General features: G+C 44.7%; 1 protein-coding gene across 2 annotated transcripts in view; it reads right to left on the bottom strand.

The window, feature by feature from the left end:
• MXRA5 (matrix remodeling associated 5) overlaps positions 1 to 21,628 on the bottom strand; it is an 85,302-nt gene extending 63,674 nt beyond the window's left edge. Inside the window, exon 1 of one of the 2 annotated variants that reach the window (XM_044284047.1) lies at positions 21,471 to 21,628. In XM_044284047.1, the coding sequence (XP_044139982.1) occupies positions 21,471 to 21,474 (4 nt within the window). In that variant the 5' untranslated portion in view covers positions 21,475 to 21,628. Of the gene's footprint in view, positions 1 to 21,276 lie in introns of both variants that reach the window. The other variant, XM_044284048.1, reaches the window with a different exon arrangement.
• Between the last annotated feature and the right edge of the window lie 3,340 nt (positions 21,629 to 24,968).

The following is a 24,968-nucleotide window of genomic DNA, read 5'->3' on the forward strand; positions in this document are numbered from 1 at the left end:
ATGGGGGCACTATGAGGACATTAGCTCAACTGGGGGCATTACAAGGGTGTATTTTTTGCACTGTCACATTATAAGGAGAATTATTACTACGGGGGGGGGGGGGGGCATTATGGTGGGTTTTATTACTGCCCCATGGTATGACCCCCTAGTAGCAGCACCGGCCTCTCCCTGCTTTGCTATCCCACTGCCCCTTCTCCAAATCCTTATTATAAAATCTTTCTCATTAGGATAAAACACAACATCAGCTCCGCCGAGCCCCCGGCCAAAGTGTGGAAGTGGCGTCCGAGATCCCCAAGGGCCGAGCCAAGTAACTGTAAGTGTTCATGTGGAGTATGTTTATGTTATGCACATATAGCCTACACTGTGCCCCACAATATACAGTATACCGCTACACTGTGCCCCACAATGTACAGTATACCTCTATACTGTGCCCCACAATGTACAGTATACCACTACACTGTGCCCCACAATGTACAGTATACCTCTATACTGTGCCCCACAATGTACAGTATACCTCTATACTGTGCCCCACAATGTACAGTATACCGCTACACTGTGCCCCACAATGTACAGTATACCTCTATACTGTGCCCCACAATGTACAGTATACCTCTATACTGTGCCCCACAATGTACAGTATACTGCTACACTGTGCCCCACAATATACAGTATACCGCTACACTGTGCCCCACAATGTACAGTATACCTCTATACTGTGCCCCACAATATACAGTATACCTCTACACTGTGCCTCACAATATACAGTATACTGCTACTGTGCCACACAATATACAGTATACCTCTACACTGTGCCACACAATATACAGTATACCGCTACACTGTGCCACACAATATACAGTATACCTCTACACTGTGCCTCACAATATACCGCTACACTGTGCCACACAATATACAGTATACCGCTACACTGTGCCTCACAATATACCTCAACACTGTGCCACACAATATACAGTATACCGCTACACTGTGCCTCACAATATACCTCTACACTGTGCCACACAATATACAGTATACCTCTACACTGTGCCACACAATATACAGTATACCTCTACACTGTGCCACACAATATACAGTATACCTCTACACTGTGCCTCACAATATACCTCTACACTGTGCCACACAATATACAGTATACCTCTATACTGTGCCACACAATATACAGTATACCGCTACACTGTGCCCCACAATATACAGTATACCTCTACACTGTGCCACACAATATACAGTATACCTCTACACTGTGCCACAAAATATACAGTATACCTCTATACTGTGCCACACAATATACAGTATACTGCTACACTGTGCCCCACAATATACAGTATACCTCTACACTGTGCCACACAATATACAGTATACCGCTACACTGTGCCACACAATATACAGTATACCTCTATACTGTGCCACACAATATACAGTATACCGCTACACTGTGCCACACAATATACAGTATACCTCTACACTGTGCCCCACATTATACAGTATACCTCTACACTGTGCCCCACAATATACAGTATACCTCTACACTGTGCCACACAATATACAGTATACCGCTACACTGTGCCACACAATATACAGTATACCTCTATACTGTGCCACACAATATACAGTATACCGCTACACTGTGCCAAAGGAGTGGGGTTTACACAGGAGGAGGGAGGTGCGAAGCGCGCTGAGGGGGGCCCTTACAAATATTTGCTGTGGGGCCCAGTCACTTCTAGTTACGCCCCTGGGTCTAACCTTAAGCCTCTATTACACTTGCCAATTTTCCTAATATTTGTAATTTTTGTCTAATACTGCCACTGATTACCCACCGTTTTCAGGCAATCCAAATCTTTTGACAGGTTAAGAATCATCATTTGCAGGCGGCAGTTCATGGTATCTAATCACGATCTGCTGCCGGAAAACAATGAATCAGTATACTGCTGCATGTAATAACAGGGGTCTCCTCCGCTAGCGAGCAGACAATTGCCGGGAAGGAACTTTCTCATAATAAATGACACTTTCTGAAGTGAGACAGCCCTTTAAGACCGCCCCGATCAACTATCAATGACTGAGAGCTACATATGTACATATGTATACATACTTAGGCCTTATGCACACAAACGTATTTTCGGTTTGCATTTTTAAAGGACTAAATGCCGACCCATTCATTTCTATGGGGCCGCAAAAAATGTGGACAGCACACAAATGTTATATATGTGCTGTCCGCATCTGTAATGCCCAGAGTGGCATTACCACCTTTGCACCTCGCTACGGTCTTTATTGGTTAACCTCATGCCATCATGTGCATTTATTCCAGGTCCAAACACTGTGCATTTCCTATTTTGCAACTGTTATGTTCACGTGTAGTGTGCCTGGTTCACCAGCAGATGGCAGCGAATATGTCAGAGCTACAGTTAGATAGAATGGAACCTTCCATTCCATTCTAAGCCCCCCTCTGTGGAGGAGTGGGCGAGTCCCACTTCCTGCAGGAAGGGTGGGGACCAGTTTTTAGAGCAGTCTAGCTTACCCCCTGGTAGGGGAAGGAAGCAAATGCTGGGCATGTTGCTGCTGGACGTACCCAGGCCAAGCAAAGCTAAGCCAGCCAGAGCACCTTAAGCTCTTCTGGCCCTGGCATAATTAAGAGACAGACTACTAAAGAGAGAAGTTGCAGCATAAAGAAGAAGCTGGGTTATACTTCAAGGCTGTCAGTACATCAGAGCCAGAGACCAACAGATGTACCAGAGTCGAGTTTGCCTGCCAGAGGTTAATGCTAAAGCCTGCTGGGACCAAGATAAAGTTAGAAAATTGTTTCTGATGAAAGTTTACTCAAGTAAAGCTGCTATTCAACTTCATCACAAGGTCTGGACTCAATTATTTCTTCCCATTCCTCAACTATTACCCCCTATTTGTCTGCTTCGGAGCCAACGCTTAGGGTCCAGTCGTATCCAGGTAGGAGCACCGTGATACAAAACATTAAGGTACATTTTAGGCTATCCCATACCACTCAACCATTCCTACACCTGGGTACTCGGGATCACCTTGTACTTTAGGGCCGTAGGGGCGGCCAGCTGCACATCCATTTATCATGTACAGAAAGTTAATACAAGGCAGTTACTAATGTATTGTGATTGTCCATATTGCCTCCTTTCCTGGCTGGTTTCGTTTTTCCATCAGATTATACAGTGCTTGTTTCTATGGTTACAACTACTATGTAATCCATCAGCTGTGCTCGTGCTTACTAGTGTTGATCACGAATATTCAAATTGCAAATTTTTATCGCAAATATCGGCATTTCGAGAATTCTCGAATATTTAGAATATAGTGATATATATTCGTAATTTCGAATATTCAAGATTTTTTTTTTTTTTATCAGTACACATGATCCCTCCCTGCTTCTAGCTTGTGGGCCAATGAGAAGGCTGCAATATCTTTGACTTTAGGAGTAGTGTAATCCGAATTTTCATAATGTGAATTTTTATCGCACATTTTTCAATTGCTAATTTCTGCAATCAAGAAAATAATGACTGGAGATAACGAATTGTCGAATTTGCAAATATATGGCGAATATTCGCCCAAATATTTGTGAAATATCACGAATTCGAATATTGCCCACTAGTGCTTACACATAGGGATGAGCGAACTCGAACTGTATAGTTCGGGTTCGTACCGAATTTTGGGGTGTCCGTGACACGGACCCGAACCCGGACATTTTCGTAAAAGTCCGGGTTCGGGTTCGGTGTTCGTCGCTTTCTTCGCGCTTTTGTGACGCTTTCTTGGCGCTTTTTGAAAGGCTGCAAAGCAGCCAATCAACAAGCGTCATACTACTTGCCCCAAGAGGCCATCACAGCCATGCCTACTATTGGCATGGCTGTGATTGGCCAGAGCACCATGTGACCCAGCCTCTATTTAAGCTGGAGTCACATAGCGCCGCCCGTCACTCTGCTCTGATTAGCGTAGGGAGAGGTTGCGGCTGCGACAGTAGGGCGAGATTAGGCAGATTAACTCCTCCAAAGGACTTGATTAACTGATCGATCTGCAGCTGTGGATCATTGAGCTGCTGATCCTCAATTGCTCACTGTTTTTAGGCTGCCCAGACCGTTTGTCAGTCACATTTTTCTGGGGTGATCGGCGGCAATTTTGTGTCTTGTGGTGCGCCAGCACAAGCTGCGACCAAGTGCATTTAACCCTCAATGGTGTGGTTGTTTTTTGGCTAAAGCCTACATCAGGGTGAAGCTGTCACACCAAGTGCATTTAACCAGCAATAGTCTGTTTATTTTTTGGCCATATACTACATCAGGGGCAAGCTGCGCCTGTCACCAAGTGCATTTAACCCTCAATGGTGCGTTTGTTTTTTGGCTAAAGCCTACATCAGGGTGAAGCTGTCACACCAAGTGCATTTAACCAGCAATAGTCTGTTTATTTTTTGGCCATATACTACATCAGGGGCAAGCTGCGCCCGTCACCAAGTGCATTTAACCCTCAGTAGTGTGGTTGGTCAAGCTATCACACCAAGTGCATTTAACCAGCAATAGTCTGTTCATTTTTTGGCCATATACTAAATCAGGGGCAAGCTGCGCCCGTCACCAAGTGCATTTAACCAGCAATAGTCTGTTCATTTTTTGGCCATATACTACATCAGGGGCAAGCTGCGCCCGTCACCAAGTGCATTTAACCCTCAGTAGTGTGGTTGGTCAAGCTGTGACACCAAGTGCATTTAACCAGCAATAGTCTGTTCATTTTTTGGCCATATACTACATCAGGGGCAAGCTGCGCCCATCACCAAGTGCATTTAACCAGCAATAGTGTGGTTATTTTTTGGCCATATCCCAGTCTAATTCTGTCACTAAATCCATACCGGTCACCCAGCGCCTAAATACTAGGCCTCAAATTTATATCCCGCTAAATCTCTCGTTACCGCTGTCCTGTTGTGGCTGGGAAAGTTATTTAGTGTCCGTCAAAGCACATTTTTTGTTCTGGGTTGAAATACAATTCCCAATTTAGCAATTTAAAAATTTAGTGGTTTCTGCTGTATCAGAGCTATTTGAAATCTATCCCTAAAAGGGTATATAATATTCAAGGTGCACATAGGGTCATTCAGAATAACTTCACACACCCGCTACTGTGCATTTCCAAGTCTAATTCTGTCACTAAACCCATACCTGTCACCCAGCGCCTAAATACTAGGCCTCAAATTCATATCCAGCTAAATCTGTCGTTAGTGCTGTAGCTGGGCGAGTTATTTAGTGTCCGTTCAAGCACATTTCTTGTTCTGGGTTGAAATACAATTCCCAATTTAGCAATTTCATAATTTAGTGGTTTCTGCTATATCAGAGCTATTTGAAATCTATCCCTAAAAGGGTAGATCATATTGAAGGTGCACATAGGGACATTCAGAATAACTTCACACACCCGCTACTGTGCATTTCCAAGTCTAATTCTGTCACTAAACCCATACCTGTCACCCAGCGCCTAAATACTAGGCCTCAAATTTATATCCAGCTAAATCTGTCCTTAGTGCTGTAGCTGGGCGAGTTATTTAGTGTCCGTTCAAGCACATTTCTTGTTCTGGGTTGAAATACAATTCCCAATTTAGCAATTTCATAATTTAGTGGTTTCTGCTATATCAGAGCTATTTGAAATCTATCCCTAAAAGGGTATATAATATTCAAGGTGCACATTGGGTCATTCAGAATAACTTCACACACACCCGCTACTGTGTATTTCCAAGTCTAATTCTGGCACTAAACCCATACCTGTCACCCAGCGCCTAAATACTAGGCCTCAAATTTATATCCAGCTAAATCTGTCCTTAGTGCTGTAGCTGGGCGAGTTATTTAGTGTCCGTTCAAGCACATTTCTTGTTCTGGGTTGAAATACAATTCCCAATTTAGCAATTTCATAATTTAGTGGTTTCTGCTATATCAGAGCTATTTGAAATCTATCCCTAAAAGGGTAGATCATATTGAAGGTGCACATAGGGACATTCAGAATAACTTCACACACCCGCTACTGTGCATTTCCAAGTCTAATTCTGTCACTAAACCCATACCTGTCACCCAGCGCCTAAATACTAGGCCTCAAATTTATAACCAGCTAAATCTGTCCTTAGTGCTGTAGCTGGGCGAGTTATTTAGTGTCCGTTCAAGCACATTTCTTGTTCTGGGTTGAAATACAATTCCCAATTTAGCAATTTCATAATTTAGTGGTTTCTGCTATATCAGAGCTATTTGAAATCTATCCCTAAAAGGGTATATAATATTCAAGGTGCACATTGGGTCATTCAGAATAACTTCACACACACACGCTTCTGTGCATTTCCAAGTCTAATTCTGTCACTAAATCCATACCGGTCACCCAGCGCCTAAATACTAGGCCTCAAATTTATATCCTGCTAAATCTCTCGTTAACGCTGTCCTGTTGTGGCTGGGAAAGTTATTTAGTGTCCGTCAAAGCACATTTTTTGTTCTGGGTTGAAATACAATTCCCAATTTAGCAATTTCATAATTTAGTGGTTTCTGCTATATCAGAGCTATTTGAAATCTATCCCTAAAAGGGTATATAATATTCAAGGTGCACATTGGGTCATTCAGAATAACTTCACACACACACGCTTCTGTGCATTTCCAAGTCTAATTCTGTCACTAAATCCATACCGGTCACCCAGCGCCTAAATACTAGGCCTCAAATTTATATCCCGCTGAATTTGAATACAATACATTGGGCCAAATAATATATTTGTTGTTGTGGTGAACCATAACAATGAGAAAAACATCTAGTAAGGGACGCGGACGTGGACATGGTCGTGGTGGTGTTAGTGGACCCTCTGGTGCTGGGAGAGGACGTGGCCGTTCTGCCACATCCACACGTCCTAGTGTACCAACTACCTCAGGTCCCAGTAGCCGCCAGAATTTACAGCGATATATGGTGGGGCCCAATGCCGTTCTAAGGATGGTAAGGCCTGAGCAGGTACAGGCATTAGTCAATTGGGTGGCCGACAGTGGATCCAGCACGTTCACATTATCTCCCACCCAGTCTTCTGCAGAAAGCGCACAGATGGCGCCTGAAAACCAACCCCATCAGTCTGTCACATCACCCCCATGCATACCAGGGAAACTGTCTCAGCCTCAAGTTATGCAGCAGTCTCTTATGCTGTTTGAAGACTCCGCTGGCAGGGTTTCCCAAGGGCATCCACCTAGCCCTTCCCCAGCGGTGAAAGACATAGAATGCACTGACGCACAACCACTTATGTTTCCTGATGATGAGGACATGGGAATACCACCTCAGCATGTCTCTGATGATGACGAAACACAGGTGCCAACTGCTGCGTCTTTCTGCAGTGTGCAGACTGAACAGGAGGTCAGGGATCAAGACTGGGTGGAAGACGATGCAGGGGACGATGAGGTCCTAGACCCCACATGGAATGAAGGTCGTGCCACTGACTTTCACAGTTCGGAGGAAGAGGCAGTGGTGAGACCGAGCCAACAGCGTAGCAAAAGAGGGAGCAGTGGGCAAAAGCAGAACACCCGCCGCCAAGAGACTCCGCCTGCTACTGACCGCCGCCATCTGGGACCGAGCACCCCAAAGGCAGCTTCAAGGAGTTCCCTGGCATGGCACTTCTTCAAACAATGTGCTGACGACAAGACCCGAGTGGTTTGCACGCTGTGCCATCAGAGCCTGAAGCGAGGCATTAACGTTCTGAACCTGAGCACAACCTGCATGACCAGGCACCTGCATGCAAAGCATGAACTGCAGTGGAGTAAACACCTTAAAACCAAGGAAGTCACTCAGGCTCCCCCTGCTACCTCTTCTGCTGCTGCCGCCTCGGCCTATTCTGCTGCTGCCGCCTCGGCCTCTTCCTCCGCCTCTGGAGGAACGTTGGCACCTGCCGCCCAGCAAACAGGGGATGTACCACCAACACCACCACCACCACCTCCGTCACCAAGCGTCTCAACCATGTCACACGCCAGCGTTCAGCTCTCCATCTCACAAACATTTGATAGAAAGCGTAAATTCCCACCTAGCCACCCTCGATCCCTGGCCCTGAATGCCAGCATTTCTAAACTACTGGCCTATGAAATGCTGTCATTTAGGCTGGTGGACACAGACAGCTTCAAACAGCTCATGTCGCTTGCTGTCCCACAGTATGTTGTTCCCAGCCGGCACTACTTCTCCAAGAGAGCCGTGCCTTCCCTGCACAACCAAGTATCCGATAAAATCAAGTGTGCACTGCGCAACGCCATCTGTAGCAAGGTCCACCTAACCACAGATACGTGGACCAGTAAGCACGGCCAGGGACGCTATATCTCCCTAACTGCACACTGGGTAAATGTAGTGGCAGCTGGGCCCCAGGCGGAGAGCTGTTTGGCGCACGTCCTTCCGCCGCCAAGGATCGCAGGGCAACATTCTTTGCCTCCTGTTGCCACCTCCTCCTTCTCGGCTTCCTCCTCCTCTTCTTCCACCTGCTCATCCAGTCAGCCACACACCTTCACCACCAACTTCAGCACAGCCCGGGGTAAACGTCAGCAGGCCATTCTGAAACTCATATGTTTGGGGGACAGGCCCCACACCGCACAGGAGTTGTGGCGGGGTATTGAACAACAGACCGACGAGTGGTTGCTGCCGGTGAGCCTCAAGCCCGGCCTGGTGGTGTGTGATAATGGGCGAAATCTCGTTGCAGCTCTGGGACTAGCCAATTTGACGCACATCCCTTGCTTGGCGCATGTGCTGAATTTGGTGGTGCAGAAGTTCATTCACAACTACCCCGACATGTCAGAGCTGCTGCATAAAGTGCGGGCCGTCTGTTCGCGCTTCCGGCGTTCACATCCTGCCGCTGCTCGCCTGTCTGCGCTACAGCGTAACTTCGGCCTTCCCGCTCACCGCCTCATATGCGACGTGCCCACCAGGTGGAACTCCACCTTGCACATGCTGGACAGACTGTGCGAGCAGCAGCAGGCCATAGTGGAGTTTCAGCTGCAGCACGCACGGGTCAGTCGCACTACAGAACAGCACCACTTCACCACCAATGACTGGGCCTCCATGCGAGACCTGTGTGCCCTGTTGCGCTGTTTCGAGTACTCCACCAACATGGCCAGTGGCGATGACACCGTTATCAGCGTTACAATACCACTTCTATGTCTCCTTGAGAAAACACTTAGGGCGATGATGGAAGAGGAGGTGGCCCAGGAGGAGGAGGAGGATGAGGAGGAAGAGGGGTCATTTTTAGCACTTTCAGGCCAGTCTCTTCGAAGTGACTCAGAGGGAGGTTTTTGGCAACAGCAGAGGCCAGGTACAAATGTGGCCAGCCAGGGCCCACTACTGGAGGACGAGGAGGACGAGGATGAGGAGGAGGTGGAGGAGGATGAGGATGAAGCATGGTCACAGCGGGGTGGCACCCAACGCAGCTCGGGTCCATCACTGGTGCGTGGCTGGGGGGAAAGGCAGGACGATGACGATACGCCTCCCACAGAGGACAGCTTGTCCTTACCCCTGGGCAGCCTGGCACACATGAGTGACTACATGCTGCAGTGCCTGCGCAACGACAGCAGAGTTGCCCACATTTTAACCTGTGCGGACTACTGGGTTGCCACCCTGCTGGATCCACGCTACAAAGACAATGTGCCCACCTTACTTCCTGCACTGGAGCGTGATAGGAAGATGCGCGAGTACAAGCGCACGTTGGTAGACGCGCTACTGAGAGCATTCCCAAATGTCACAGGGGAACAAGTGGAAGCCCAAGGCCAAGGCAGAGGAGGAGCAAGAGGTCGCCAAGGCAGCTGTGTCACGGCCAGCTCCTCTGAGGGCAGGGTTAGCATGGCAGAGATGTGGAAAACTTTTGTCAACACGCCACAGCTAACTGCACCACCACCTGATACGCAACGTGTTAGCAGGAGGCAACATTTCACTAACATGGTGGAACAGTACGTGTGCACACCCCTCCACGTACTGACTGATGGTTCGGCCCCATTCAACTTCTGGGTCTCTAAATTGTCCACGTGGCCAGAGCTAGCCTTTTATGCCTTGGAGGTGCTGGCCTGCCCGGCAGCCAGCGTTTTGTCTGAACGTGTATTCAGCACGGCAGGGGGCGTCATTACAGACAAACGCAGCCGCCTGTCTACAGCCAATGTGGACAAGCTGACGTTCATAAAAATGAACCAGGCATGGATCCCACAGGACCTGTCCGTCCCTTGTCCAGATTAGACATTAACTACCTCCCCATAACCATATATTATTGGACTCCAGGGCACTTCCTCATTCAATCCTATTTTTATTTTCATTTTACCATTATATTGCGAGGCTACCCAAAGTTGAATGAACCTCTCCTCTGCCTGTGTGCTAGGCCTAAATATATGCCAATGGACTGTTGCAGTGGTGGCTGACATGAAGCCTGATTCTCTGCTATGACATGCAGACTAATTCTCTGCTGACATGAAGCCAGATTGTCGGTTACGGGACCTCTCTCCTCTGCCTGGGTGCTGGGCCTAAATTTATGACAATGGACTGTTGCAGTGGTGGCTGACGTGAAGCCTGATTCTCTGCTATGACATGCAGACTGATTCTCTGCTGACATGAAGCCAGATTGTCTGTTACGGGACCTCTCTGCTCTGCCTGTGTGCTAGGCCTAAATATATGCCAATGGACTGTTGCAGTGGTGGGTGACGTGAAGGCTCATTCTCTGCTATGACATGCAGACTGATTCTCTGCTGACATGAAGCCAGATCGTCTGTTACGGGACCTCTCTGCTCTGCCTGTGTGCTAGGCCTAAATATATGCCAATGGACTGTTGCAGTGGTGGGTGACGTGAAGCCTCATTCTCTGCTATGACATGCAGACTGATTCTCTGCTGACATGAAGCCAGATTGTCTGTTACGGGACCTCTCTCCTCTGCCTGTGTGCTAGGCCTAAATATATGCCAATGGACTGTTGCAGTGGTGGCTGACGTGAAGCCTCATTCTCTGCTATGACATGCAGACTAATTCTCTGCTGACATGAAGCCAGATTGTCTGTTACGGGACCTCTCTCCTCTGCCTCGGGGGGTGCGGGGCCTAAATTTATGACAATGGACTGTTGCAGTGGTGGCTGACGTGAAGCCTGATTCTCTGCTATGACATGCAGACTGATTCTCTGCTGACATGAAGCCAGATCCTCTGTTACGGGACCTCTCTCCTCTGCCTGTGTGTGTGCTGGGCCTAAATATATGCCAATGGACTGTTGCAGTGGTGGCTGACGTGAAGCCTCATTCTCTGCTATGACATGCAGACTGATTCTCTGCTGACATGAAGCCAGATTCTCTGTTACGGGACCTCCCTCCTCTGCCTGGGTGCTGGGCCTAAATATATGCCAATGGACTGTTGCAGTGGTGGCTGACGTGAAGCCTCATTCTCTGCTATGACATGCAGACTATTTCTCTGCTGACATGAAGACAGATTCTCTGTTACGGGACCTCTCTCCTCTGCCTGTGTGTGTGCTGGGCCTAAATATATGCCAATGGACTGTTGCAGTGGTGGCTGACGTGAAGCCTCATTCTCTGCTATGACATGCAGACTGATTCTCTGCTGACATGAAGCCAGATTCTCTGTTACGGGACCTCTCTCCTCTGCCTGTGTGTGTGCTGGGCCTAAATATATGCCAATGGACTGTTGCAGTGGTGGCTGACGTGAAGCCTCATTCTCTGCTATGACATGCAGACTGATTCTCTGCTGACATGAAGCCAGATTCTCTGTTACGGGACCTCTCTCCTCTGCCTGTGTGTGTGCTGGGCCTAAATATATGCCAATGGACTGTTGCAGTGGTGGCTGACGTGAAGCCTCATTCTCTGCTATGACATGCAGACTAATTCTCTGCTGACATGAAGACAGATTCTCTGTTACGGGACCTCTCTCCTCTGCCTGTGTGTGTGCTGGGCCTAAATATATGCCAATGGACTGTTGCAGTGGTGGCTGACGTGAAGCCTCATTCTCTGCTATGACATGCAGACTGATTCTCTGCTGACATGAAGCCAGATTCTCTGTTACGGGACCTCTCTCCTCTGCCTGTGTGTGTGCTGGGCCTAAATATATGCCAATGGACTGTTGCAGTGGTGGCTGACGTGAAGCCTCATTCTCTGCTATGACATGCAGACTGATTCTCTGCTGACATGAAGCCAGATTCTCTGTTACGGGACCTCTCTCCTCTGCCTGTGTGTGTGCTGGGCCTAAATATATGCCAATGGACTGTTGCAGTGGTGGCTGACGTGAAGCCTCATTCTCTGCTATGACATGCAGACTAATTCTCTGCTGACATGAAGACAGATTCTCTGTTACGGGACCTCCCTCCTCTGCCTGGGTGCTGGGCCTAAATATATGCCAATGGACTGTTGCAGTGGTGGCTGACGTGAAGCCTCATTCTCTGCTATGACATGCAGACTGATTCTCTGCTGACATGAAGACAGATTCTCTGTTACGGGACCTCTCTCCTCTGCCTGTGTGTGTGCTGGGCCTAAATATATGCTAATGGACTGTTGCAGTGGTGGCTGACGTGAAGCCTCATTCTCTGCTATGACATGCAGACTGATTCTCTGCTGACATGAAGCCAGATTCTCTGTTACGGGACCTCTCTCCTCTGCCTGTGTGTGTGCTGGGCCTAAATATATGCCAATGGACTGTTGCAGTGGTGGCTGACGTGAAGCCTCATTCTCTGCTATGACATGCAGACTGATTCTCTGCTGACATGAAGCCAGATTCTCTGTTACGGGACCTCTCTCCTCTGCCTGTGTGTGTGCTGGGCCTAAATATATGCCAATGGACTGTTGCAGTGGTGGCTGACGTGAAGCCTCATTCTCTGCTATGACATGCAGACTAATTCTCTGCTGACATGAAGACAGATTCTCTGTTACGGGACCTCGCTCCTCTGCCTGTGTGTGTGCTGGGCCTAAATATATGCCAATGGACTGTTGCAGTGGTGGCTGACGTGAAGCCTCATTCTCTGCTATGACATGCAGACTGATTCTCTGCTGACATGAAGCCAGATTCTCTGTTACGGGACCTCTCTCCTCTGCCTGTGTGTGTGCTGGGCCTAAATATATGCCAATGGACTGTTGCAGTGGTGGCTGACGTGAAGCCTCATTCTCTGCTATGACATGCAGACTGATTCTCTGCTGACATGAAGCCAGATTCTCTGTTACGGGACCTCCCTCCTCTGCCTGGGTGCTGGGCCTAAATATATGCCAATGGACTGTTGCAGTGGTGGCTGACGTGAAGCCTCATTCTCTGCTATGACATGCAGACTAATTCTCTGCTGACATGAAGACAGATTCTCTGTTACGGGACCTCTCTCCTCTGCCTGGGTGCCGGGGCCTAAATATCTGAGAATGGACTGTTCCAGTGGTGGGTGACGGGAAGCCAGATTCTCTGCTATGGAACCTCTCTCCAATTGATTTTGGTTAATTTTTATTTATTTAATTTTTATTTTAATTCATTTCCCTATCCACATTTGTTTGCAGGGGATTTACCTACATGTTGCTGCCTTTTGCAGCCCTCTAGCTCTTTCCTGGGCTGTTTTACAGCCTTTTTAGTGCCGAAAAGTTCGGGTCCCCATTGACTTCAATGGGGTTCGGGTTCGGGACGAAGTTCGGATCGGGTTCGGATCCCGAACCCGAACATTTCCGGAATGTTCGGCCGAACTTCTCGAACCCGAACATCCAGGTGTTCGCTCAACTCTACTTACACACTATAAGAAAAAATGCCAGCCTCTCTGGTGGCCGGGACCGTGGGAGCTCACGTAGGCTGGTGCTTTTTTCTATAGTGTGCAAGCATGGCCATCGCTGCTGGATTACAGAGTGGTCGTAACCATGTAAACTTTCTCTACATAATAAATGCTATTCGCTGAAGTGGCAAAACCCCTTTAAGGGTCTGTTTTGGGTTCTAAATATATTTAGAGTTCTGGTCTGGGGTATGTAATAATTTTGAGGTTTTGTCTATGGTCTGTTTTTTTAGGGGTTTAGACAGGGTATTACAGCGGCAGACTGGCAATGAAGGTGCAATGAAAGTGAGGATTGCTGCAGTATTGAAAATAAACACCGGAAGACGAGTGATAGAATAATGTTCACAGTTGTGCAATTTACAGAGACATAACAGTATTGAAAACTGTAGTAAAAATTAATGCATTTTTCCAATGTTGTTTTTATGTGGTTTTACCTGCCCCTAAACCACTACATGAAACTAATCGCAAAAATTGTATATGTAGGAATGTGTGATTAGCATTACTATTTTTACCTCATGGGGGTCATTTATCAAAGACTAGCAGGTGCTATGTCAGTTTTGATATCCCCTGAGCAATGGGAGGATACACTTAATAGTAAATTAAGTGCATCATCTTGCAGTCTGTGCTATCTGCCAGAAAGAGGTTACTCTAGGACAGGGATGCTCCACCAGCGGCCTTCCAGCTGTTGCAAAACTACAACTCCCAGCATGCCTGGACAGTCTACAGCTATCAGCCTACAGCGGTGCATGGTGGGAGTTTTACAACAGCCGGATTGCTGCAGGTTGAGCATCCCTGCTTTAGGAAATCATGTTGGTGCGTTAGCTTTACAGTGTGCATCCAGCGTACTTGTATGTATAAGGCAATGTTACCCAACCTGTGGCTCTTCAGATATAACTCCCATCATGCCCTGACGGTCTAAAGCTGTCCAAGCATGATGGGAGTTTTAGTTTAGCAGCAGCTGGAGAGCCACAGGTAGGAGACCACTGGTATCTGGGATGGCTTACATCTGTAGGTCCATGAAGTAATACAGGACAGACCTGGATGGGAGAGACTTGTAGAGTTGATTAGTACATGATGGATATACTAAAATATTGTTGCCTGCTAGGGTATAACTAATCAACATCTACAACTGCATGCATCTACACTCCACCCATGTCTTCTTCATCCATCAAGTGAAGGTTCAGCAGTGATGGAGTTTATTACAGGGATCACTAGTCAATGAAGTCAATAACATCTTTATTCCACTGAAGACTCAATGCCAAGAGACAGCTCGCGCCGAGACAAAAGTTGCATAAAATTCAAAGACTTCTGACATTTTTCAGGCATGTGAATTTAATTCCTATGCTTCACATGTGGGGGAGGGGCTGAATTGGAGAATTTATAAATGCTGCTTTCATTATTGGTCTGTCTGCCATATTTCTTCACTTCATAGATATGTTGCATTACAAGAAACCATCAAGCCATATCCTTTTATGTTTACTGTAGAAAGGGCCAGAGTGATCAGTAAATGTCAGAAAGATGGGGGCAATTCATCAGATGTACCTGTGCTATTTCAAGGGGTTGTCTCACCAAGAAAAGCCCTTTTATAAATGAATCTGGTATATGAGATCGGCTGCTATACCTTGGGGAAGTAATGTATCCCCACTTAATTCCCTTAGAAAAGGCCTCTTTAAGGAGAGATGTAACATTAATGCCGGTTTCACACAGTGAGTGTTTGGCAAGTTTTTGATTAGTGATTTCCATCAGTGATTGTGAGCCAAAACCAGATGTGAGTAGCATTCTTCTGCACTTTCTCCCCGCCTATCCCACAGGCGACCTTGATTGGGTGGGACATATGGCTGTGCGGGCTCCTCCTCTCATTGGTTGCTTGATGCACACAGAGGTAACTGCATGTAGATTCCCAACGGCATAAATAGGTTTATGGTAGGACCTGCCTGACTGAGACCAGCTTGGCACGGGTAGGCGGGCACAGATGTATTTTGATCAAAATATATTAGCTAAGAGTCTCAGATTTTATCATATCAGAGTGAGGGCGTAGTTCATATATAATGGTTGCATCTATTATGTTAGTGCATTCTTTTCTGTGATTTGTCTTTGATAAATGTAGCCATGCACATCTGTATACTGTATTTATTTATCAGATCGTGCACAATATCTTTTTCTGTGATTTTTTTTTATAAAACCAGATGTGGGTCAAAAACACAAAGCAGGTACACATGTCTCCATTATAATTATACCTTATCTCTGTGTAGCCACCACTCCCGGTTTTAACTCACACTCACTCATGGAAATCACTAATCAATCACTGATTGTGTGAAATCTGTCTAAGTGGTTACCATTCAAATGCTTTACATAGGCTACTTTCACACTCAAGATTAACTTTTCCAGCAGGGGAACAACTTGCCCGATCCATACTATCGTTTGTACATGTGTGCTGCCGGAAGTCTGCCCGGCCCCATTAACTAAACTATATAGGCGAGCAGCGGAAGATCTGGCCACAGCACGGCAAAGATCATGTCTTCCAGGCCAATATTGGACTTTTCAATATTGGAAATTTAGTGTTTCCATTATTTTAGAAAATCACTGAAAAAGGTGCACTACAATGGTAAATGCAATTGACAATATATGGCTAAACCATCACACTGATATTTAAATGAGACTTTCGCCAATATATTCTTACATCAAGAACATACCGAAGCCTGCGCACCCCGTCAAGGTCTCTCAAAATGGCACGGGACCTAAAGCTAACCTACCTATGCTGTATGGACAATTTATGATAGGTGGATAAAGTCTGACACACAGCCAGCAACTCCCGATTACCTCCAGCATGAAATCACACATTCAATGAGTCACATGAGCCAGTTATAAATGGGACTCACAGCTTCCTCCCTCCTCCCATTGTATGTGTTATTTCCCACTGGAGGTAACTGGGACCTGCTGGCTGTGTGTCGGACTTTATGCACCTATCATAAATTATCCATACGGCATAGGTAGGTTAGTGTTAGGGCCCGTGCCATTTTGAGAGACCTTGACGGGGTGTGCGGGCTCAGGTATGTTCTTGATATAAGAATATATTTGCGAAAGTCTCATTTTAAAATCAGTGTGGGGGTTTAGCCATATATTGTCAATTGCATTTACAATTGTAGTGCACCATTTTCTGTGATTTTCTGTTTCTTATAGCCCCATCCACACACTTGTCTTACATGTGGTTTGTTCCGGGCATCCTCCATTGTATGCATTTTTTGCTGTGGATTGCTGTTAGCAATGGATCACATGTGCAGGGATTTGCTCCCCTCGGTTAGAAATGCGCAACAGAATATGAGGTTTTGAGCATTTTTTGATTTTAAGATCTGTGTAGGATGTTTTTGTGGTACATGTGGTCCACTGCCGGCATTCTCCATTGTATTTATTTTTGCTGGGGATTGCTGTTAGCAACGGATCACATGGGAAGGTGTAGCAATGCGCAACAGCATTTGGGGTCTTGAGCATCTTTTTCTTTTAGACCACTTTATTCTGTGATTTTGTCTGATTCCATTATTTTACCACAGCACAATGTTTCTACGGGAGAATGCCCTAGTAATACTGTGTCCAATAGACATGGAATCGGACTGAAAAGCCATATATGTCTTTATGGAGTGAATGAAACTGGTGTCATACAGATTTATAGCTATCGGTGACTTATTACAACTTTGTACTCAACTCACTTGTAAGTTGTATGGACCCATTAATCCTTCACAGTCTAAAGCTGTGGTGTGCGCTGCATATCAAAGACCACTGACCTAAAGTAAACTTTTTGATCTACCTTGCATGCTTCCACATACTGTATGTCCAAAGTGTTAGTTTCTTCCTTATCCTTTGAAGGTAAGGTATGACCTATATTTATTTAACTGCTTTGCTTAAAAGAAACTGGATAACCTTCAGTGGATGGAACCATCAAAGGTGACCTTTCCCTTAAAGAGGACATGGGCCATATGAAAAAGATTAAAGCAGTTCTCAGGGCTACAGATATTGATGACCTATCCTCAGAGTAGGAGACCAGTGGGGGTTTAACACCTGATATCCCCATTGATCAGCTGTTTCGGTGCTGTAAACTATACATGTATGGAGATGGAAGCAGTAGTGGCTGTGCCAGGGTACTGCAGCTCAGTCCCCATAGAAGTGAATGTAATCTGTGCTGCAGGACTAACAATGTATGGAGCCTTCTTCTAATACAATCTAGTTTCCGGAACCAGAGCTGTCCGAAACAACTGAACAGTGTAAGCTGTGCTGCAGGACACTAGACCCCCACCAGTCTCACATTGATGATCTATCTGCAGCCGGGACAAGACCTTTAATATAGTAATAAATTATAGTATTTATAAACTTCATGATATTACAGAACAAAAGTAAGACATAGTCATTCAGATTTACTAATTTATCTGCACAAAAAAAATCTGTCTAAAAAGTGGCACAAACTGGCGAAATTTGGCACATTTAGGGTTATTACTAGAGATTAGCTAATCGAATCCCACGAATTTCCTCATGCTTCGTGTAAGCAAATTCATTTAACCTGAAATAGTATAAAAAACTAAAAAATGTATTCTTACCTCCTCCATTTGCTCGTGATGGACCGCCAGCCGCCATCTTGATTGAAGATCTCGGACGAAATCCCATGCATGGTGATGTATACGTGATGGCGTAATCTCGCGCCGTGTGAGATTTCGCGCCAGATCTTTAAGCAAGATGGCAGTGGCCAGCCTGACACGACCAAATGGCCGCGGTACGTTTGATTTAATTTTATTTTAATGTTCATTTCACGTTGTTTTTATACTCAGATGCAGATCATGTATGAACGCGGCATCTGAGGGGTACAATGTCATTGCACCCACTACTTACAAAAAAATGCGCTTCGTGACAAAGTTAATTTTTGGGTAAAATTCGGCAAATCAGCTGAATCAAACTTTTGAAAAATTCGCTCATCTCTAATTATTACACTTTTTCCTGACTTGCTTGACAAGGGTGTGAGGTCAGTGTACTGGGAAATGGCCATCTTGCGCCACAATTCTGATGTAAAAATCTGTCTCAAAGTAAACTAACCAACAGTTGGTATAGAGTCAGTAAGAAATGTCTATCCCTGCACCAGATTTATCATCCAGTCTGACCACTGGTGCAGGTCTAGACAGCCGGTCTAAGCTTACATCATCTTTACATATTGTCAATCTGGGCCATTGTGTTTTATCTCAACTGAGCTTTCAAACAAATCCCATAAAAATAGGATACACTGGGGATGGGAGCAATCCTCTTAAATTTATTAGGAAATAAGGATTCAGATTTTTTTGTAAGGCTTAAGAAATTATGTTGTAAAACTACTGTTGCTGCTGTGCGACCTGACTTTTACAGGCACCTTCTCGAAAAGGGAGGTCTGGTCACCTTGCCTATAGGTACTGTCAAACCTGTCCTGACACATTAAGGAGGCGTTTGATTGAATACAGCAGGAGGCAGAATTACTTGGCAAGAAGTTCCTGACGTCTTCCAACTGAGTAAAATACAGCAACACATTGCTATGCTGATGACTTAACCAGCTACATAAGCAGCAAAGGAAGTTTTTCCTCCTGCAATCCCATTTTCTCCGTCTGGCAGCAGGCAGGGAGCAGTCTATGGACACACCTGCCCCCTGCCTGCCGGATCCCTCACTGACACATGATTCCCATTAGCAAACTCTGCTACTTCACTGAGCTCTAATGAAGGTTGTTAACTCTTTGTGAGGGAGGCTGCCCGTCAAAGGAAAAAAGGAACGAAATGGAAAGAGAGATTTTTTATTTTTTTTTATCTATGGAAGTTTCCACTCATAAATCTGGGTATCTGCCTCTTCTACTACATTATATGCTTTTGGAATCCAATTTAATGGTATACAGTGATTCATCTGCACAAATCTCCCAGTTCCAGTGCTGGTGGTGTAAAGAATCACGGTTGCCATGATTATGCCGTGCACCAGATTTACTGCAGTTCATGCAGCATTTTTTCTTTTACTGTTCGTTATGCGAATGTGTTCATACGAGGAGGTGTGTCAGGGCATGTGCAGAGTTCAGCCATACCGGGCTGCATTTCTGCAGCACAAGTATGCGGTTGTGCCTTTTTCAAAATGGGTCACATACAGGTGAAAAATCGAAAAATTTGAATATAGTGGAAAGTTAATTTATTTCAGTAATGTAACTTAAAAGGTGAAACTAATACATGGAAAGTGAGATATTTGAAGTCTTTTTTTGTTATAATTTGGATGATTATGGCTTACAGCTTATGAAAACCCCAAAGTCACAATCTCACGTACCCTTTGCTCAGGGGGTATGGATTAATTAGCTGACTACAGTGTGACACTTTGAGATTAGAATATTCAACCTTTTCACAATATTTAAAATTTTAGGTTGCATTAATGCAACTCCTTTGAAGTTGCATTACCGAAATAAATGGACTTTTGCACGATAGTCACATTTTTTGAGTTTCACCTGTATGTGGCTGCGCAGAGCACTCATTCAGCATGCCAACCACCTACCTGTGTAGCAAATCAGCATCACAATGCCGCTAGAGTCAAACCACGGATGGGGTCAACTAAGGTGGTACCATTTGAAATAGTCCACTGCACAGATGCCTATACAATGCCCCATACATCTGCCACTGCAGTCCCCGATAAAAACACATTCCACTACTGAAGCAAAGCTATATCATCCAGCTGCATACCAAAAAGGGTATTCTTTTGGTATAAAATTGGTTAATGATAGAATATGGGTATGTTAAATGTATACACCTGGAAAATTGCTTAACCTAACCCATTCAGACATCACACCTGCACCAATAATAATGAGCTGGTTATTATCTCTATGGGCAACGACACCCATACCAATCGCTACTTGGCCATAATTTTACCATAATTTGCCACACTGTTTTAAAACCAATTGTTAATGTTCACTGAGTTTTGCAGGTAAAACTGCACCTTGCGCCCACTATGGACAATATAGTTGTCTCGACACTTAGGGCTTGGCTCAACTGCACAGCTGGCCCCATATGGCCAAGCCACGCCCATCCCGGCTACCAACAGCCACACATAAACCATTGGTTGCCGTGAGTGGGCACAGCTTTGCTGCATGCGGCCAGCCTCACCATCATACTGTACTCCTAATAATTAACATGATCATTAACTATTGTTCCAGCCCTCCTATACTAATTCACAGTCTTATGTAAATAAAAATGTAAATATAATACACATTTTAAATAGTTTTTTAGTTGCTTGAACCTCCTGTATGTTATATTTCAGTTGCTTTCCTGTAATAATAATAATAATAATAACAACAATAATAAATACAGTAGATACAATGTTTATAAATAGAACAGATACAATATTTAGAAAACTAGTAACTGCTTCATTACGCAGTCCCATAGCATTGCTGAAATAAAAAAAAAGAACTAAACTAAACATTATTATTATTAATCATGAATGTGCATAATACATACATAAATACAAAATGAACTAAAAGCCTATAAAAGTCAGTGTAACTATACCTGGCTGGTGGCAATATGGCAGTATTGTCACACACGTCTGTCACAGTCCATTCTCCTCTAGAATCAGTAACAGGGGTGTTATGAGTAAACTTCTAGAACTACTTTCCTCCTGATTTTAATCCTTTGTGCTTTCTATCACTGACTCCTCTTGGAGAAAGCACATAAAAAAGAGAAGTACAAATTCAAACACAAACCCATTGAAAAGCTCCAGAAGCTGATGCAAAATATTCCAAATATTAGTCAAGTCTGGCACTTCAGGGAGTGGGAAGTCTGAAGCAGAATTTCATTTCAGAATCACACAGCATTATCCATTTAGAAATACTGAGCAGTGATGCAGGATAGGTAACAAGCAAGGCTGGAAGCCTGAACCTTAGAATAAGGACTCGTGCCCTGCTCCCTCCTTCTTTTGTGGAGTGTGTTCTAGGAGGGGTGTGCTGCCTGGGCTCTCTGGTGGGCGGCTCTATGTCCAGACAGGACCTGATGCAGTCAATAGAAGCTTGGGGATGCTATGAGGAGACTGCCTGAACTTCTCAGATGATGTAGAGGTAGACAGAGTGAAATTCCCTAAGGCAAAGCCACAATCCTAGTGCAAACACACACCATAGCAGTGGGTATAAGCAAACAAAAAATCCCAATACACGCACTACAACAGATCCGTGCTACTTACAAGCAGTAAGCGGATTTGCAAGTTGTCAGCTTTATATATACAGCACATGTCTTGTACAAACTAGACTTCCCTCCAGTCTGACTGATGTCCTGAAAATTCATTAAGGTAAGGCCACACAGGCAGCTTTCTTCATGCAGTTTTGGAAGCCAAAACGAGAACCGAATTTAAAAAAATAGAAGTCATATCTGTACTTTATGCTTTCTCTCCTTTTATGATGCACTGCTGATTTTGAATTCCAAAACTGCAAGCAGAAACCTGATTGTGAAGCCATACCTAATGGTACAGAAAATCTATGGTATTAGCAATGTCCATGTATGATTGCTTGTGATTAGTGTTGAGCGATTCACTGCGAAGCCGAATTTCCTCCTGCTTTGTGGTAGCAAATAAATTTTCCCTGCAATAGTGTAAAAAACAAGAAAAAAAAATGATACTTACCTCATCGATTTGCTGGCAACGGGTCGGCAGTCACTATCTTAATTGAAGATCTCGCACAAAATCCTGTGCACGGTGACTAGGAAAGAGCAAATCGACTTCGGATGAAACATCCAAAGTCGATTGGCATAAAACTTCGTTCTAATACTGTACGGAGCAGGAGCTCTGTACAATATTAGAATGTATTGGCTCCGATGAGCCGAAGTTATTGCTTCACGAAGTCTCGCGAAACTTCGCACAATACTGTCATAAATTAATTTGTGCTGTAAATAAACATTTCCCTTAGGATCGGTTCCAATGTTTTTTTTACAGTACAAATTAATTTATGAAGTTATTGCGCGAAGTCTTGCGAGACTTCGCAAAGCTTTAACTTTGGCTCATCGGAGCCAATACATTCTAATACTGTACAGTATAAGAACAAAGTTTTATGCGAATCGACTTCTGATGTTTCATCCAAAGTTGATTCGCTCATCCCTAGCAGTGACGTATGACGTCACCAAATGGGCCGTCGTGATGACATCATCACGGTTCACACAAGCAAATGGATGAAGTAAGTATGATTTCATTTTATTTTATTTTTTTACTTTTATGCTTTTATGCCCGATTATTATCAGGTGCCTCGATTATGTATGAACGTGGCATCTGATGGATACAATGACTGTCATTGCACCCATTACTTACATAGAAATATGCTTTGTCACAAAGTAATTCGGCACAAAGCAAATTTTTTGGGTGGCAAATCGAATTTATGAATACTTCACTCATCTCTAATTGTAATCGATTGAGTTGTTGCATTGGACATAATACCACATGCCATGTATGTGCTGCCTATTAAAGTTGTCTTGCTAAATGAAAAATACCCTCTTATCTGCAGGCAGATTGTTACAGAGCAATGCTGGCCATACACATGAGATAAAAGTTGGCAATTTCGTCCATTTAAGTCATTTCCATTTCATTTGAATGATTGCCTGCGATGACCGAAGGCAGACTATTATCTACAAAATGTAATCAGCCATGCTGGAAAATTTCAGTCACCGTAGGCCAAAAATCCATCTTTATGGCATGAAAAAACGGACTCCCTGATTTAACAGGGTAGTCCGGCATGTTGCTGGTGGGCTCATCTGTCCGAATGAGCCCATGGACGACTGATTGGTAGAGATGGCCTTGTGGTTCGCTCGGCGGTCGTTTCGCTGCAAACTTTGCTTGTTCGCGGTTCGACGAACAAGCGAACATATGGCAATGTACGCCGGCGCCATATTTTTTGCATTGTGCCGAACTTTGACCCATGACACATCCATCAGGTGGGACAGGACAGCCAATGGAGACGTTTTATCACATGAACACACCCCTAACCGTATAAATAAACCCGATCGGGCAGCCATTTTACATTCAGTTTTTTGCCAGTGTAGGGAGAGGTTGCTGTGTGGAGCAGAAATAGACTGTTAGAGACACCAAACGCTAGCTAATGGGGCCAAAAAAGTCTGACTGGTATAGGTATGCTATCGATAGGTGTGACATACTGAGAGGTGTGATATACTTATAATATACTTTCTAACATAGAAAGTATATTATAGTGCATTTGTATTGTGCAGCAGTTGTGTGCGGTTCTGCTGTGATACTGTAGCTAGATAGAGGGACAAACGCTATTGTAATAACTAATTGCAACTGGTGTGATATACCTGTTGCCCCCCCCAGAAAAACAGTTTGAGGGGTGTGATATACCTATACTATACCTTCTAACATAGAAAGTATATTATAGTGCATTTGTATTGTGCAGCAGTTGTGTGCGGTTCTGCTGAGATACCGCAGCTAGATAGAGGGATGAACCAAAATATTGGTTGAGGGGTGTGATACACCGGCTTCCACAAAATATTGATTGAGGACTGCGATACACCGACTTCCACCAAATATTGATTAACGGGTTTGATATACTGGCTTCCAGCAAATACTCATTAAGGGGTTCTATATACCTGTTTCCACAAAATAGTGATAGAGGGTATAGATATACTGGCTCCCCCAAAATATTGATTGAGGCCTGCGATACACCAGCTTCCACAAAATATTAGGGGTTTGATTTACCGTCTTCCAGCAAATACTTATTAAGGGGTTCTATATACCTGTTTCCACAAAATACTGATAGAGGGGATTGATATACCAGCTTCTACCAAATATTGATTGAGGCTTGCGATACACCAGTTTCCACCAAATATTGATTAAGGGGTTTGATATGCCAGCTTCCAGAAAATACTCAATAAGGGGTTCTATATACCTGTTTCCACAAAATACTGATAGAAGGGATTGATATACTAGCTTCCACCAAATATTGATTGAGGCCTGCGATACATCGGTTTCCCCCAAATATTGATTAAGGGGTTTGATTTACTAGCTTCCAGCAAATACTCATTAAGGAGTTCTATATACCTGTTTCCACAAAATAGTGATAGAGGGTATAGATATACTGGCTTCCCCAAAATATTGATTGAGGCCTGCGATACACCAGCTTCCACAAAATATTAGGGGTTTGATTTACCGTCTTCCAGCAAATACTTATTAAGGGGTTCTATATACCTGTTTCCACAAAATACTGATAGAG

The sequence above is a fragment of the Bufo gargarizans genome, chromosome 3, assembly GCF_014858855.1.
Source record: "Bufo gargarizans isolate SCDJY-AF-19 chromosome 3, ASM1485885v1, whole genome shotgun sequence".
In the NCBI taxonomy this organism is placed as follows: domain Eukaryota; kingdom Metazoa; phylum Chordata; class Amphibia; order Anura; family Bufonidae; genus Bufo; species Bufo gargarizans.